An 18,838-nucleotide genomic window follows, 5' to 3' on the forward strand; every position below is an offset into this window, starting at 1 on the left:
GGGAAATCTGTAATGAACGCCCCTCGTGTATGTAGGCTTTCTTCATCTGTGGTATGTTTTAGAAAATGCTGTTGTCTGTGGTTGAAGCACAGTGTTGCTGTGTAGAGAATTTTCTGACTAATAGCCCCTTTAGGCACGACAGTACAGGCCATTAAATAACCACTAATCGGCTACTGTCATTGTTCCTTGCACCTAGAATTTCTTGCCATCGGCAGCACATCAACAGATTACACAGAATGATGTGCTGCCTTTACCTATGACTTTTAGCATTTAGGCACTTTGTAAGTGCAGGCTTGTTTAGAAAGGCCAATAGTCAAAAATGAGAGTTTCTAAGAACACTTCTTTGCCGAATATTGGCTCTTTACACATACATATAATCTTCATTTATTATAAAAATTCAGATAATCCGGCTCATTTTTCTAGTCTAGAAAAGCAACATATTCTGGAGGCTAGAGAAAAGTAATTGTGACCATCATCTGGAGAGAGTAAAGTCTTCTTTTCTTACGTAATACTTTTGTTTCAGCATATTTCTTCTGCCGGTCCTCACGTCTTTTTAAAAAGGTTTTCCCCATCTTTCCACCGGATGTGCCATAAATTTCGGATAGATGCGTGTCACACCTTGGGTTGGTGCAGGTCCCTGTGGATATACCGTAAATGTTGGAGATGGATATAACCCTTTGAACAGGTTATCAGGCACGATAATGATGACTTATGCTTAGGATTGGCCGTTAATATCAGATCTGTTAGGGTTCTACTCCTAGTACCCCCAGTGTTCAGCTGATTGAAGGGCATCTCCATACATTTGGTAGCGGCTGTTCCCCATGTTGCAGCTCACTAAATGTGATTGAACTGCAGAGACCTGCGGTACCAGGTACAACTGTTAGGAAATGTACAGGTCTTTGCCTAGTAAATAATGAAGGTATGGGTGTTGGGAGGTAAACCTCAACCTATCTGATATTGATGGTATACCCAAAGACTAGGCCCACTTGGAACAAAAACAATGACTAGATACCCTGTAGTAAGTAAATAGTAATACATGTAATAAACACAGGATACTTTATTGACATTTTTTATCAAAAAAGTGTAAAAGCCATACCACTGGGACAAGTTGTACCCAATCGGGATGGTCCCTAACTCTAGTATCTCACCTCGCTTTGTTCCAGCAGACCTCAAAATAGATGGGGGCAGAGAGGCATCTGGCCCTGACTGTGGAAAGCCAAATAGACAATGCGTTGTGTTCCAGGTGTGACCGTATATCAAATAATGGAAGTGGACATTGGGTCAGTGTGAGGAGTGATGGGATGGTGGGAATATGTTTTGTGTGTTGTTTCTTTATGTAAAACAGATTTAAAAATTACTTGATTAAAAATATGGGGGTTTTCTTTCCTCCCTTCGGCTTCCAGTAGGTTAAAATAATGAGCTCAGGTGTTTCTCACCCTCAAGTCCAGCGATACGTATACATCCCTGCTCTAGTGTTTGTTGATATCACAACTAAAGCACAAGTGACATCATGATTACAGCTCATGTGACCAGCTCAGTGGATCGTGACATCCATTTAGTTAGTGCTACACTGAGTCCTGGTGTTGGCTGCATTGGCCACATGCATTGTAGTTGTGATGCCATGTCTGCAGTTATCAGCAAAGACCAGGACTGTGGTAGAGAGGAAAAAGTCATTTATGGAAAAGCCCTTTAAAAGCTTATCAGAAGAAACACTGGAAAACAACTAGTTTTCACAGAGAGTAAAGGTGCAGCAACATTTTGATGATTTTGCAGCGGTAAACGACCACCATAGGTAAATGTTTGCCAATTGGCCATGGTTTAAAAGCCTGTAGTTAGACTGTACTTCAGATGTGCAATGAACCATAATAGATCATTCAGTGTGCATAGGCTGCCATTGGTTTCGGCAGCACAGATTCTGTTTACGCAAGACAATGTGCTGCCGAGAACAATGATCTTTTGAAACGGCCAAAAGATTTCACCCATTTACACTGCATGAATTTTGTGAAAAGAGTGCTCCTAGCAACTCTTGTTCCCAATAATTTTGCAGGGTGAAAGTCATTTGAATAGCAATTGTTAGGGTGCATGTGACTCGCCCCCTGGGCCGTGGGGCACGCGGATCCGGGCGATAGGGAGATGCTGGGAGTAGTAGTGGCGGCCCGGTCCCGCGGCTCAGGGTGGTCAGACCAATGGTAGTCTGCTACGTGCTTCAGATAATGTCCGACTACGCCACCCGTGGATTGCGGTTATTAGGAACCGCCGCTGCAAGGCAGACCGCTGGGGCCGATGACGTGTGCAGCTGGGATGATGTGACTCCCCACGGGAAGAGTGCGGCCCCAGGGCAGTGTAGTGGATGGTGGGAGTGATGGTGGTGAGAGTCCCGGTACCGGTAGTGCTGGAGGCGCGAAGGAGCACACAGACAACAAGTTACAGTCCAAGGTATTTACTCACAGTTCATTTGTTCCGGGTCACTTCTGTCAGCAGTGACCGCCCGAGCCGTGCTGCGTCCACCAGGTGAGGGGCTCGGTCAACTCCCAGGCAGTTCAGGAGCATGGCACAGGACCCCCTTTTATCCTTTCTCTGGCCTGCCTCACCAGTGACCCACTTTTGTCCAGCTGCCGCGGACCTGTGCGGTTAAACGTGGGCCCCGTCCTCCGCTGTCCTATATGGTGCCTTCCTAGCAGGTTTGATGAGGTGTCGCACCAATATATGATCACGACGACCGGTCTTTGGCTGAGGGTTGTTTCTCCTCCACCAACTTGGGATCCGGTACCCTTAATCTGCCTGACCCTGCACCCTGGATTCTCGTGGGTTCTTAGGGTCCCTTCCACCTTCTTGTTCCTGAGCCCTCCTGTTTCTCTGTCTCTCCTTCTCTTTCTTTCCTGTTCTGTTCCTTTCTCTTGGAGCTGAGATGAGCCAGAATCTCAGCTCCCCTTCTCCTCCTCCTCGGCCTCTCACTAGGCCCTTCTGGAGTAGAGCTCCTACAGAGCCTCTACTCCCTGTCTTCTCCTCTGGCTGAACTGACCCAGAACTAAGATGGTGCCCACCTTTTATACCTCCCTCTAGCCATGAGCCCAGGTGACCAGCAACCAATGGGCTCCTACCTACGCTCAGAAACTGCCCCCTATCTGCCCCTACAGCACTGGGTGTTCCACCCCTCCCTCCCCACTCCAGCAGGGACATGGTCGGTCGTGCCTGCACTTATGTCTAGTGGGAGCACCGTTGAGCTGTCCCTCGGAAATGGGGTGTGTGTGCTGCATGCAGCTAACTGAGCCCTGGTCCACACTCCATCCTTACCTGGGAGTGGAATATCACACCTCTGGCAGAGGTGAAATACCCCTGTAGCGGCCGAACCCTCGGGGCGCTACATTCCCCCCTGGTAAAGCACAGCACGTCCTCGGGCTGGAAAAGAGCAAAAACAGATAATTACAGGACATGCAAAACTTTTTCAATAACTTTTCACATCAGAAAACAGGTAACATGGTTCAATTCCCTTTATGGGAAACACTCCTCTTCTCTTGCCACTACCACAAAACACTTTGCTAATGCCTCTGGAACTCTTTTGTCACTTATCATATAAAACGGTCTCAAAATTATGTAAAACATTTTCTAGCAGCATATAAAACTTTCTCATGTAACACATCTTTAAGTAAAGCACATTCTTGGATTCTTGGATCATGGCCGCAGTGCAACTTGCGACCAGGTGTTCTTTCCTTCCTAGAGGTGCAACAGTCCAGTAAACTTGTTTTGAGGTAGACGTTGCAGTCTCTTTATAAAACCAGTAGGGGGCGCTTTAAGAAGCGCAACTATGTACAAGGGGTGGCCGCTCTCAGTCCTCGGCCAGTTTTGGGGAGAGGAATGGCTGTTCTCAGTCCTCAGCCAGGTTACTTAGGGGATAGGGCAATTTTTAAACAGTCCTATATCAGTCCCAACGGGGACCACACTTTATCCTGGAAACAGTCCCAAACAGTTCCTTTGTACCCTGACGGGTAACTATTTACATTGGCGCTGCTTCTTACTTTCTATCGTCGTCCTCCATATGCGCCTTGCTCCTCCTCGTTATCTTCAGGCCCATCCGGGTCCTCTTGGTACTCATCATCCGAGTAGTGCTGTTCCTCCTCCTCTACTACTCTGTGGACGTGGAGGGCGTACCATCCCTTCACGCCTTGGTGTCGGGTGTAAGACACCACATCCCCTGGAAAGAGATCCCGCCCACGATGGCCCTCCGGTAGGTGACTCTCCACATCTCTCCTTGTCACAAACACGTCACTGATGGTCTCAGGGTCTCGGATGAAACCCCAGCCGCGCTCCATCTGGAACTTCACCACAGTCCCGGTGACTCAGGGTCTGCGGGCAGTTCGGGGATCTCGCCGCGCCTTCATTTTCTGCTCCGCGCTCTGGACCTGCAGCTTTTCTTGCTTCACCCGCCGCTCGCGTTGCTCCTTTTCAAACATCTCCAGCTGTTGACGGCAGGCCTCTCGCCGCTCGGCTGCGCCCGCTCGCATTTCCTTCATGAACCCCATCAGGTCCTCCCCTGTGGGGTCCCATTCAAACTGGGCGTCTTCTAATGGCAGCTGGGGGATTTCTTGAGGCGCTGGAGCAGGTATGAGGGGCTCAGAGGGCACTTCGACCTCCGCGGGCGGGCTCCTCCGGAAGCGGGGGTTGACAAATTCGGGGGGCCAGATGAAAGGCAGCCCATCCGGAGTGGTGTGCTGGGCAAAGAGATCCGCGCCCAGTGGCGGTACTGCAGCAGCAGGGGGCGCAGGTGGGTTGGCGGCGCCCGGGGGCACGTGACCTTGCGACCAGGACCGTGCTGGTCGTTTTCTGGTTACTCCCACGGGTGGCACAGCTGGTGCAGGAGGTTCCGTCAGGGCAGCGGCATCCGGGAGCGCAGGGCCTCGCGGCCGGGCCTGCGGTGGCGGTTGGCTGAGCACGCCCGGGGTCAGAGGGCACGGCGTGGGGCGAGGCTCACTGGCAGCGTCGACGGCCTGGGGGCCAGTTGATGGCGGTGAGGGCACGGTGTCGACGGTGGGTCCCGGTGCGTTGGGCTCCGCGACGGGGTGCAGGGGCAGGTCGGCGGCCTCAGGATTCGGTGCAGGGGCGTCTCCGTTACCTGCCTCTGCTGTCGCGGCCTCCTCCGCGGCGTCGTCCTCGGCCTCCGCTCGGCCTTCACTGCCCTCGGTGGCTGGTGCGCTGCTAGTTGACGGCGCCTTCGGCTGCAGGATCACAGCCCGCCGGGCCACTTCCTTCTTCCATCCGGCGATCACTTCTTGCTGCGCCCGGACCATCCTCCGGTCCAGCTCTTCCAGCGCCGCCCGTGTGTATTCGGGATCCTCCTTGGGGAGATGGGCTAACAGCTCGGTGAGGCTGCATGGTGGTGTAGCTTGCAGCAGGCCCTTTACCAGGGTACCGGAACTGATTTCCCCCTCCATCTCCGGGTGCGGCCTGGCCAGACTGATCCAGACCGCGCCCTGCCCCACAGTTTTCTTCTCTTTCCGCCCCCAGAGGGGGTGGTCCTGGGGCATTCTGCTGACAATCACTCTCAGGGGCAGCCCCCCCACGTTGATGGACATCTCCACTGCTGCATTCATAACTGGTGGGGGCGGGCTCCTTCTTTGGCGCCATTCTGGGACCTGGCCCACGATGGGAGGTAGCTTCCTGCTGTCTTTTGGCGCGCACATAATGGCGTCCGCTCTGCCAGGGCGGGAAAGATGGATGAAGATGGCGGGAAACGGTCCAAGATGGCGTCTGATGGCGGGATCTCACGATCGATCACAAACCACAATGCACAGACTAGCCGCGGGTCTCCAGAGAGCCACGGACTTCTGCATGAGCCCTTACTTTAGTCTTCCATTTCTTTAGGCACTTCCGTGCCAATACATCAAAGTGTTAACAGCAAAAAACTGATGAAACACACTTTGATTAGTCAGATCCTATTCCTGCATGCTCCTCATTAAGACAGACGTAAGAAATGTCAGTCTTGAATTGCGGCTTTGGTCCTTTGACTGCTGCAATTAATTTCTGCCACTGATGGGGCACAGATTTCACCATGTTCTGGCTAGTAAGGGCCAAAAAAAATAAACTCCATAACTTTGCTGTAAGGCTGTCGTTCAGCGATGAGCTTAGTCTGAGCATGTCTTTATTAAAGCCATATGTTATATATTGTAAAATGAGGTCATCAATGAAGATTGTAAATTGACATAAACATGTGCAAGATGGAAGATTTATGATATCATGACTTATGGTTATTAGTTATAAGCTATTAGCTAATATCTATTGTAGGAAAAGAACCACTAACATGTACATTATCCATGCCTTGTGTACTATTCTGGTTGGTTGCCTCTTCAGCTGGCATTACTTGTGAGGAACATGTTAGCCTTTGATCTGTTCTTTCTTGTCAATGAAAGGTAAATGTATAATTAGTTCTAGCACAAGCCCTGTCATGCCATGGTTCCAGTGCACTGTTTTGGCAGCTGGGGTGAAGTTATTACAAGTCGTATTATGTTGGTTTGGGCCACCCTGCTTCAGATTAAAAGTGGAACAGATGGAAAAGAGTGATGACAGCTAGGCTGATGCCGTGTGCAGAGCTTTGCATTATACATGTTGCATAGGAAAGCTTAGCAGCATCTTGTATAGTACAGCAAAAATGCAAAGGGCACTGGAGACAGCACAGATGTCTGTCTTGTCAGAGTGGGAATTTGAGAAGAGCAAGAGAAAACCTAGGATTGCATTGAATTACTCACTTTGAGTGCACCGTAAAGGGCAATTATTTCAATACAGAACAGTAAAATATTTATAACAGTTGATGCTGCGTTACATTGTTTTCTTGGAAGAAGACCACACAATGTACTGTGTTTTTGACAACATTGTATATGCTTTGTCAATTCAGGTATATTGTAGGAGTTATTTTATACGTGATCATTATATATATATATATATATATATATATATATATATATATATATGTATATATGTATGTATGTGTGTGTGTATATATATATATATATATATATATATATATATATATATGTGTGTATATATATATATATATTTATTAGCTTATGCATAATAATTACTTTTCAAATATTCCTAAACTCTATAATTGAGTCTATAAATAAATTAAATTAATCTATCTGTTTACCTTAATTTTTTTTCTAGGAAGTCTCTTATTTTGTGTTGCATCTTATTTAAAGATGTTGTCTGGATCTAAGACTGCATATGAGTCAACAGTGTAATGCAGCAGCTAAAAAGGCCAACACAGTTCTGGGATGTATTAAGAGGTATAGAGTCTAGATCACGTGAAGTAAGTATCCCCCTCTACTCCTCTTTGGTCAGACCTCATATGGAATACTGTGTCCAGTTGTGGGCACTATATTTTAACCCCTTTCTGACCAGGTCAGTAATAGTATGCACCTGGTCGGAAAGGCCGGTTCAGCGGGGGCTCCGGCGCTGAGCCCACACTGAACCGGGCACATGTCAGCTGATTCTTACAGCTGACATGTGCCCGCAACAGCCGCGGGTGGAATCGCGATCCACCCACGGCTGTTAACATGTTAAATGCCGCTGTTAATCTCTGACAGCGGCATTTAACTCGCTCTTCTGGGAAGCGCGTCCTAAGCCCCGCCCATCGGTGACTCCGTCACGTGATCGCGGGTCATCGATGGGTGATCATGATAACCCAGGGTGTGCAGCAGACGCCTGTGGTTGTCATGTCTCAATTGCTATGAGCGCCACCTAGTGGTCGGCGCTCATAGCACATGAGCATTTCTACTGCATACAAGCCATCTGCTCATCACTTGTATGCAGTAGAAGCAATCAGACAACTGCAGCTTCTAGTCTCCTATGGAGACTATTGAAGCATGCAGTAAATGTAAAAAAAATGTTTTTAAAAATATAAAAAAAGATGAAAAAAATATAAGTTTAAATCACCCCCCTTTCGCCCCATTCAAAATAAAATAATTTAAAAAAAAACCCACATACACATATTTGGTATCGCCGCGTTCAGAATTGCCCGATCTATCAAAATAAAAGAAGAATTAATCCGATCGGTAAACGGCGTAACAAGAAAAAAATTCTAAACGCCAGATTTACGTCTTTTTGGTCGCTGCAACATTGCAATGAAATGCAATAACGGGTGATCAAAACATCGGATCTACCCCAAATATTATTATTATTATTTTTTTTTTTTAGCAAACTTTGGATTTTTTTCACCACTTAAATAAAAAAGAACCTATACATGTTTGGTGTCTACGAACTCGTAATGACCTGGAGAATAATGATGGCAGGTCAGTTTTAGCATTAAGTGAACGTGGTAAAAAAAGGACCCAAAAAACAACTGTGGAATTGCATTTTTTTTGCAATTTCACACCACTTGGAATTTTTTTCCTGTTTTCCAGCACTTGATATGGTAAAACCAGTGATGGCGTTTAAAAGTACAACTCGTCCCGCAAAAAATAAGCCCTCACATGGCCATATTGAACGAAAATTAAAAAAGTTCTGGCTCTGGGAAGAAGGGGAGCAAAAAATGAAAACACAAAATCAGAAAGACCCATGGTCGTTAAGGGGTTAAAAAAGACATCGAAAAACTGGAGCAAGTTCAGAGAAGAGCTACCAGGATGGTGAGCGAACTGCAAACTATGTCCTATGAGGAATGGTTAGAGGATCTGGGAATGTTTAGCTTGCAAAAAAGAAGACTGAGAGGAGAGTTAATAGCTGTCTACAAATATCTAAAGGGATGTCACAGTGTAGAGGGATCAGCTTTATTCTCATTTGCACATGGAAACTCGAGAAGCAATGGAATGAAACTTAAAGGGAGAAGATACCGATTAGTTATTAGAAAAAACTTTTTGACAGTGAGGGTGATCAATGAGTGGAACAGGCTGCCATGAGAGGTGTGAGTTCTCCTTCAATGGAAGTCTTCTAACAGAGGCTGGACAGACATCTGTCTGAGATGGTTTAGTGAATCCTGCATTGAGCAGGAGGTTGGACACGATGACCCTGGAGGTCCCCTCCAACTCTAACATTCTATGATTCTAAGATATTGATGACCTTTCTTTAGATAAGTCAGTAATATCAGATTGGTGGTGGACCAACACCCAACTTGTTTGCTATTCACCATTCCTTTTAATTTCCTGATTACGTAGGCGGAGTGCACTTCTGATCTGTAGTAGATGGTTCACTGTACATAGGATCTTTGCTGCTGAGAACAATGGTAGCCTTTTTATACAGGATGATGCACTGCTGAAAACTATGATATTTTTCTGTGTAACACAAAAGATTGTTTCACTTGACGAAGGAGCATTCTCGGATTTCATCAGGTAATCAGCAGTCTGTCTTTGACTGCAAGATTATTGTGAACAAGCGTCCTAGGAATTCTCTATAATCTTGCAGTGCAAATGGGCCAATGGCCGCACAATATGGACAAATGCAGAGCTGTCATGCACTTTTACCACAGTTTTCCAATTAACTGTTTTTGTCCTCGCTTAAGCAAAGCTGTTCACCTACAAAAAAAAAATGATGCTGACAGTAATAATCATTTTATAACTGCAATGTCTTGTGGTTAAACCGAATGTCAGCTCTGTGCTCCCTGCCGGTGGCTTTTTCGGGTCTCCATAGCCTTAGTTTGTTTAATGCATCTGCAGCATCAGGTCCTAATCACAGTGTCTTATTCCTGTTTACAGGGCATCTTTGTTTTATGGCACCATATGGTGAAAGCATAAAGTTGCACTATAAGGTGTTCAGAGAATTGCAGTGAAAGCAGTTGCTGGATATTTTAGTAGGTTCCCCGATCTCTTAGCCGTTACCATGTGTAGGCCATACCGCCCTTTTTTGAGGTTCGTTATGCAGAAAGATTGTGAATGATCTAATCTCTTCCTTCTTGTACATTGCATCTACGCTTACAGGCGGCTAAATAATTCTTTACCGCCTAATGTTTATAGGTCTATTTATGCATCGTTAATCAAAGTTTCATGTGAAACAGTTATACTTTTACTTTTTTGCACTATATAGCACAAAGCCAAATGGCAGATAATTATTCTTAATCTGTTTAATAATGGGATGATATTAAAAAACAAAAAGTATGGGAAGCATCCACATTGGGTAAAGGAGCGTTGATTTCCTCCGAGCTCACTGATTTTAAGCGGTTCTCTCTTCCCTAGTAGTGTATTTTGGTGAAGTCTTGTTCGGTAGTAAATTGTAACATTAGATTGTAAGCGTCTGAGAGCTTCAAGGTCAGTTTAGCTGCTCGGCACGCTCTTATGGATAGGATATTTGCAGTGGGAATTTTTCTAAAGATCTTTATTACCTTTTGTTCTTTCTAGCTCCATAATCTGTTTGGTGATTGTACTTCTGCAGTGCACAGTACATCTATAATATTCATTGGGATGAAAATGAAGTCAATATGAATTTAATTTTCTTCCAAACTTTGATGCAAAAATGTTGAACAAAATGGCTGACAATGGCTTTTGATCTCTAAAATAGCAATTGCCAACAGATAAACTACTTGTAGCATTATCTCTACGACTAAGTGGATCTCCTCAGGGAGAATTGGCACCCTCCAAGTATTCAGTTATGTCACGCACACATTTGAGTAGTAATACCACTGCTCTCAGATGTTTTATTGGGTACTATAAAACTATTCAGTATCTACTGCTATGATTGGATCGAACCTTGCATTGCTTAGTGTTATGGGACCGAGGACATCAGTATGTGCTTGTCGATGTCGTCTTAATTTAATCATGAATTTCCATATTGAAAAGAAAAATATTAATATGATTTCAATGTTTATGGCAGTGCCCGATGACAACAAAACTACAGTATTGTAAGATTTTAATAATATTTGAAAAAAAAATAGTGATCTCAGATTTCTGTTCGTGTAGAATTAATAATGTGTGCCAATACAATAAATGTTTACATCTGCACTGATTTGTAGCTATTATCCCTTTAATGATGACCCTTCCCCACCAGCGCTTTTTCCCCTGAGCTGCCACGGGAACCATACTCCAGTCATACTAATACTGTTGGCTGAGCATGCTCAGATGCGTCTAATGACCCTGTCTAATAAAACATCTGACGGCACAGCTCAGCTATGATCCCAATTATGCCAGCTGCATTTGCACCTAATGATCCTGTCTAATTCATGAAAAACAGATGCACCTTTGACCCTGTCTGATAAAACATCTCTCTGACCCTCTCATAGCATCATATCCTCATTTCTCTGACAGCTGTGTTGTAACACAGCTCAGCTATTTTCTACTCAGTTCTGCTATACTTGTAGGGGAGCACTTGATCATGTTCTGAAGGTCCCCAGGAACTACCAATTAAATGTGGATTATATTGCAAATAGAAATGAATATTGGTTAAATACTAGGTCACAGACACTTTATTCAAAGTTATCACTGATCACCTCATCCATATAAATAAAAATTGCTCATGTTAAGATCTGTCTTTATCGGGAAGTACACAGGAGAGCAGAAGTAGGGACCTGCAGCACTGGGGAGAAGTAGGGTGCTGCTGGGAAATGTGGGGCCGAAGGAATTGAAAATAGACAAAACGATAAAAGAAACTTTGTTTGGCTTGTACTGTATGTGAACAATAGTTATGTAGATACTGTGCTTTGTAAAAACAAAAGCAAAAATTACCATTGTGAGAATAACCCTTTAATTCTCAATGGGAGCCCCTTAGATAGCCAAGCGATGTATTTCGCTATCTCCAGGGGTCCCATTAAGAGTGAAAGAATAAAGGTGGGCATGCTCAACCTCTGCTCCATTCTGTCAATCCCGTTCCTGCAATCGACTGGGGTCCCATGAATAGATAGAACACCCTGCGATCAGGAAGTTATTTCCTACGCTATGGATAGAGGGGAAAGTCACATATTCACACAAATCCTTTCAAGGTGCTAAACTTCCCTTTCAGTGCTAGAACCTGGAGCTAAAGGCTACACTCCTTGCTTCACTACAGCTGCTAAGCTTGGGAAACATTGCAACTGGAGATTCAGTCGTATATTTTCTAAATTATTTTATTACAAATAAAAGCCCTCTTACATATTAGAGTAAAGTCCTCTGAAGAAACTCTGATTTTGGTGGGGCTGGAATGTGGGCCTCCTGATCATCTCCAGATCTAACATGTGTGGGGGGTGAGGGTTAGGCCTGCACAGCTGAGATTTCTACTCTGGATACTTGTGTTTTCTGGAGAAATAAACAGCGGCTGGACCCCTGGCAGCAGCTTTCTCTTTACTCTCCCCATTTTAAACGCTCAGCCGAGACGAGCGTTCATGTGTGCCGTGGAGTTGAAAGAGATTGATCTGTGGTCGATGTTTCCTCCTTTACATGATGAATCACTTATTATTCCAATCCAGTTCCTTCAAACCCCCTTAATTATAATGAACACTTGACAAGTACTTTGTGGAGGCTCTCTAAAAGTTTCAATTGCAGACTTAGAAACCAAGCACAGCATATTCCCCTACCTTCATTGATGTATTGGAGTGTGTTGTGCTTGGTTTTATTATATTTGCTTAAATTTGGCATCAATATCTAATCACTTCCTCTAAACATAAGTAAAATATATAAAAAAAATAAAATAAAATATTTTCTTAGGCCAGTCATTGGTTACTCAGTTTATTTCTTGGACATGTACTGCTAAGTCACTACTTTCTGTAATAGTGTGTATATTTCTATTCATTACATTTATTAAACCCCGGAGTAATAATGCCTAAATGCAGTCTCCTTTGCCACTAAATCGCACAAAGTGGAGTTTGACATAATCTATCAGTATCTGGTGTCCCTTCTGGGATAACTGCACACACTCCGCATTCTCAATCATCCCTTTCAAAGTAAGACCTCTACCTATTATGTGAATGTCATGTATTGGCTGAAGATCTAATATGTAGCAAGCATCCTCCTCTCCCAGGCGAGACGTCTGATAAAGCAATAATATGAAACGCCAAAGAAAAAGCTGTGAAACTTGTGAAATTCAGCAAGCAGCAGGACACTGAAGAAACATATTACATAGAACCTAGACGCCGTTATCCCCAAGCGGCATCACACATGAAAAGGTCTACGTTTTATTAATACTGTGGCCCATCTCTGCATGAAATCCAGCTGTATTCTCTACAGCGTGTTCCAGTACATAGTGAGGGCATTTTCCCATGGTAATCCTACTTAAAGGGGTTTGTTTCATAACGATAACCCAAACTGAAAGGAGGTTCCACATCCATTTCCATTTCATAGAAGAACACAATTCTGTCCAAATACATGTTCCATCATTGGTCATCTTGGCTTGTAGTACTCCCCAATGCTGACCCGACGCTGTTGTGATTTTACACTTCTTGATTTGAACAAAAGATGGAGTATTACTTGGTTTAATACTAGCGCAACTTTACAACAGTTTTCACATGACTTATTGTAAGATGTAATTTTGGCCCCCCCAAATTCCTACTTACTCATTGTATGTCATGGTGGGGCATGGGAAAAATTGTCTTTCTGAAAGAAACAATACTCGCACTTGTTATCAGGTAATTGTGCATAGAATTGTGTTCACGCTTTTTATCAAAGAATATTGGACCCACAATCCGTGTATCTGCAGAACCAAATGCTGTTTGTTGCATCATGAAGTGGCTTTTGGTGCACCTCCTGTTCTGTGAGTTAACACACCTGTTTACGTAGATCAACACTTCATTATTTATATACGTGCATCCAAAGGTCCATCTCCGATAATATCCATTTCCTTCTATGACACATTTTCCTCCACGACAGAATGTGTCAACCATTTGTTAATTCGCTTTCCCATGGTGGTCTAGTTTTCTGGTGCAGAATCTTGTGACATATAAAAAGCTAAAAAACTGTCATTTAGAAATGAAGATCTTGGCTCTAACTTAAGTCCAGGACATTGGTTATTTGCTCCTAACAGCTTAGAACTTACAGGCTGGTAGTTGCTAACTACCTGCCTCTTCTGCCCTGCGACGATCTGTCCCAGTTCAGAGCATTTATAGACTGATCCTGCCAGTGTTTCTCGTTCTTCCAGTGACATCATGTCATCAGAGCAGTGCCTTCTCTTTTGCTCTTCTCCGTCGAAAGGGCTTCACTGCTGATGTCATGCTAATTGACAGCTGACTCCCTGCTGCCTAACTGCGGGGAGCCGGCGGGCAATGAGCATGACGTCAGTAGTAGAAATGAGTGGATCACTTCGCGTGTCCACGGTCCAGGTATGTGTTCTCTGGCCATGGACAGGAGCTGGCAAATTTTCTTAAATTTCCAGATCCCAGGCTCTGCTTATAGTTTGCAGAACAATCGAATCAATTGTAGTGACGGGTAACCTGGAAGCCTATGAAATGTGATTACTGACCTGGACTGTGTATCATGGTTATGTAAAGTGATCTGCTCATCTCTAGTTGGCAATGATGCCCCGTCAACACAGCAGCCTGGAAGAGAAGGCATTGCTCTGTTGATATGAGATCAAAAGAAGTAGGGAAATCGCCACCTGAGCAGGGAGAGATCTTCGAAGGACAGAACAGGCAGGTAAAAAAAATATTTAACTGCACTCTAAAATGTTTAGAATAGTAAGTCTATGTTCACACATTGCATTTCTTTCAGTGTTTTTTTAATTCAAATTTTCAGCTGCGTTTTACAGTACCAGCAAAATCTATGAGATTCCAGATATCTCATGCACACACCTTGGTTCTTGTTTGATCAGTATTTTGTGCTTTGCATGTTTTTTTTTGCAGAATAGAGCATGTCACTTCTTTCAACGTTTTTTCAGCATTTTTCACCCATTGGAAGTATTGAGTAGTGAAAAAAACACCTAGTGTGAACATAGCTATCAGGGTTTTGCTGCATTTTTAGTGAAAATAAGCAAGTCCAACAGTATGTGAAACACCTTTATTTTGTGATTTTATCGTCTTTGCCTTGGTCACTGAGATGGTAGTTTGTATTAGGAGAGTTTTAAATTCGTGATGTGTACAATGTAAATATTGGCTGAGCTATGTGTGAGATTGAACAATACCTGTGGCCCAGGGAGGTGTGAACTTGAACAATGCCTATGCAACTGAATGGTGGACCGTAGTGTAAAGTAAATAGTGTCATAAAAACGCAATTCACTGCCAGTGTCTTAGATAAACTATTCCTGAACAATTCACCTCCACCCACTGTTACATTTGAAATTCTAGTTAATATGGTTTCACATATGTCTTGCATTGGTGACCTGTGTTCATGCTCCTGTGGTGGAAGCAAAGCTAAACTTTGGGATCCTGAAAAACGCACCAAAAAAACGCATCTGCATTTTTGATGCCGCTTCTTTCCTGCCAAGAGATCAGGTTTTGCTGCAGAAAAAAAACGCAGTGTGTGAACATAGCCTGTAGATTGTGAGCCCTCGCGGGCAGGGTCCTCGCTCCTCCTGTACCAGTCGCCGTCACGTTTTGTTCATGATTATTGTAATTGTTTTTGTATGTATACCCCTTTTTCACATGTAAAGCGCCATGGAATAAATGGTGCTATAACAATAAATAATAATAATAATAATAAATTTAGAAAATTGGAGCTGCATTACTGCCATGAAAACTAGATAAGTGCTGTATTATTTACATATGAAATATAGGAAAACTGGAACCGCAATATTGCTCTAGAAAAATTTACAGTAAAAAGAGGGTACTTGGCACATAAATTGGCCAATGTGTAAGAGCCCAGCAGCCAACGTCAAAGCGTACCTTGTTGTTGGGTCCCTGTCCTGATAAGACACCTCTCTTGGACTAGAAAGCCTACAATTTATGGGGCAGGAAGAAACCAGCTAATTAAAACCACCTATGGCTGATGGGAGTAGGAGTGCACATGTCACAGGAGTTTACTAAAAAAAAACAAAAAAAAAAACTGAGTAGCATATCCAGACTAGTGTGTACAGGTGCCAGCTAAGACAACAATTCTAAGAAAAATATTTAGCAGCACTCTAAAATGTTTAACTGCATTTCTGCCATGAAAAATAAAAAAGTGCTATATTATGTACCTGTCAGTAAGTTCTTAGCCCAACTGGAAAAAAAACCTAAGTCCCCGAAAACCCCATTAAATAAAAACAGAGGATTTTTACATAGAAATTCTTAAATTATGTAAAATTACATAATTTTCTAAAGAATATGTGTCGAAAAGAAACATACGCATGTGGTGAAAAAATCATACACGCCATCAGTTGATGTCTATAATTTGCTCTAATGAATATGACAATGGGGAGTTTGTTTATGGCAGCCTTCAAGATGTATGTTCTGAAAGCTTCAAACTGTTTGCAAAGAGATCTCTTGTAAGGAGGCAGTCATCAGAAAATGACCTATTGTTTAAACCACGCTTTTATTTCAAATGTACTTTTTTTTTTTTTTTTTTACATACTACAATCTATATTAAAAATAAAAAGTAGGAATCTTGCAATTTTTGCTCTGGCCACTTTTTTAGACTCTAATTTTCTGTTGTTTCAGGAAACAATACATGTATATAGCCACAATAGTCAGACCCTTACCCATTCTTATATATTGAAGTGTCTAATGATCCTGTGCAAAGTTCATTGTGATTGGAGGAGGAGCAGGATCAGGTGTGACATAGTACAGGATCCACCAATAACAATAGTCTATCAGCTGTGTATAGAGGTGTTACCTGTCATTGTAATCCAGAAAACTCTTCCTTACTGGAAATATGAGTCTAAAAAAGTAGTGAGTATGAAATTGCAAGATTGCTATATTTTATTTATTTGTAATTAAGGTTATGTCATTAAATAGGCACTGCCATTAAAAAGAAAAACATGCACACGCTTAACACAAAGACCTTATTTAAACAGTAGGTCATTTAGTGATGAGAGCTGCCATACTCAATGCTGTGCTATGATACTTAAGCCCAGATACCTCTAGGACAGTCTTACATTGTGAATTTGGCTATGTGTACCTTTGCATTATCTCATATTTCCTTTTATTTCTAATCTCTTTATTCCTTGTAGACACCTGCAGTGACCTGAACTCTGAGCTGCAGAGAGTACTGACCGGCCTAGAAAATGTCGTCTGCGGGAGGAAAAAGAGTAGCTGCAATCTGTCAGTGGCAGACGTCGATAGACACATCGAGCAGCTCACAACAGCAAGTGAACACTGTGACCTGGCTATTAAGGTAATACTCGATATATGTCTACACACTGTGCAAAATACTTTATAGAGTTTTACTGAAAATGTATTCATACATCAGGGGCTGACGTGCTGAATGTCAATCTGGCTATACACGTTAGCTGAACACGTGTTCAGTCATCTGCTATTCCTCCCCAGCCTTCATACATCGTCAGCTTAGGCAGGTATGCATGTGTTCTCCATAGGGTGTCACTGCCAGACATATCTTCCTTAAAGGGAACCTATAACATTGTAAATGCACTCTGACCTGGGGACAACATGGTATAAAAGAAAAGCTGAGCAGAATGATTGTATATGTTTGTCTGAAAGGATTCAGTATAACTTGCAATTCATTCATTGAAATCCCTAGTGTTTGTATGCCTATGAGTCCAGTGCGGGTTCCTACTCGGTCATTGACAGTTATCTCTATGTAGTGTCATACAGGGACCGCCCACTGGACTTTTAGTCATGCAAGCACCAGGGATTTCAGTGAATACAATGCAAGTTTTATTGAAACATTTCCCACAAATGATATATCGATCAGATCAGCTCCTTCAGCTCTATAACATCCTTCCTGCCGATCAGATATTTTCAACATGACAGGTTTCCTTTAAGGACAAAAGGATCAGGCATGAACCTCCTTTTTCGGACATTTGCTGCACACATTACATGGTCACCCAGCCTTGCTGAAATCGGCTGTTAGATAAATGTTGTCTAAACGTATTTGACCACCTTAAGTCCCAATCGCACAGGGTAGTCCACATATCTACTGAATACAATGTGTAACCAAATGAACTGTTTGAGCTCGTAATGTAACAATACAGTATGCCTTTTGTTTGGCAGACGGTTGAAGAAATAGAGGGTGTTCTGGGTCGTGAATTATATCCTAATTTGGCAGAAGAAAGGTCGCGATGGGAGAAAGAGCTGGCTGGTCTGCGGGAAGAAAACGAAAGCCTGACTGCCATGCTGTGCAGCAAAGAGGAGGATCTTAATAGGACCAAGTCTACTATGAATGCCATCCGAGAAGAAAGGGATAGACTCCGCCGAAGGGTATGACTGCTTTTAGTTTACCATGTTATTTACTGTGTGCTGCTAAAATATGAATTTGTTCCCTGAACACTATGTATAGTGATCACACATGCAGCGGCAGCTTGAGGAACAGCCAGTTCTTCTGTTCTTCTTCAGTCTCTTGACAAGCATCACCGTAGACCCTTCTGCAACACGGTGGGATCATGTTCTCTGGTTCTTTTCTGTTTCAGAATTGTTGGTTGCAAGAAAAGCTTGTTCAGAGCAGTAATCACCCAGCAATAGACTTCTGTGAGGCCCCACTGTACAATTTCATGCTGAGGCTGAGGGTTTTTTTTCGTGCCACATATAGCATTCTAACCAATATTTTGGAGGGGTTGGATGGGATTTTTTTTTTTTAAAGTACCCTATAGCCTCAGTGATGCTTGCATGTGACAGTGGAAAGCAGTGCTTGGCTGCAGCAGTCACATGAATGATGTACGACAAGTCATTGCTGACAACCTATCAATGAAGCATCCCAGAAATTCCAGAGAATTTAAAGGGGTTTTCCCACCAACAAAGTACATTTTAATCAATACATCTTGGATTAAAAATAAGTTCAACATTTGTATGTGTTTAAAAAATTTTTTCCTGCGCTGAGATAATCTTATAAATGTGCCCCGCTGTGTACGGTGTAATGTCTGTGTCTGACTGTAC

The 18,838-nt window shown here is 43.3% G+C and overlaps 1 protein-coding gene across 3 annotated transcripts in view; it reads left to right on the top strand.

Moving 5' to 3' along the window:
• Positions 1-18,838, top strand: part of MCC (MCC regulator of WNT signaling pathway) — a 367,192-nt gene that overhangs the window by 260,152 nt on the left and 88,202 nt on the right. For all 3 annotated transcript variants that reach the window (XM_073677247.1, XM_073677253.1, XM_073677262.1), the window contains 2 exons: positions 16,960-17,123; positions 17,960-18,166. In XM_073677247.1, the coding sequence (XP_073533348.1) occupies positions 16,960-17,123; positions 17,960-18,166 (371 nt within the window). The remainder of the gene's footprint in view (positions 1-16,959; positions 17,124-17,959; positions 18,167-18,838) is intronic.

The sequence above is a fragment of the Phyllobates terribilis genome, unplaced genomic scaffold (assembly GCF_046119375.1).
Source record: "Phyllobates terribilis strain yellow unplaced genomic scaffold, ASM4611937v1 Scaffold_1__5_contigs__length_1240528914, whole genome shotgun sequence".
Classification (NCBI taxonomy): Eukaryota; Metazoa; Chordata; class Amphibia; order Anura; family Dendrobatidae; genus Phyllobates; species Phyllobates terribilis.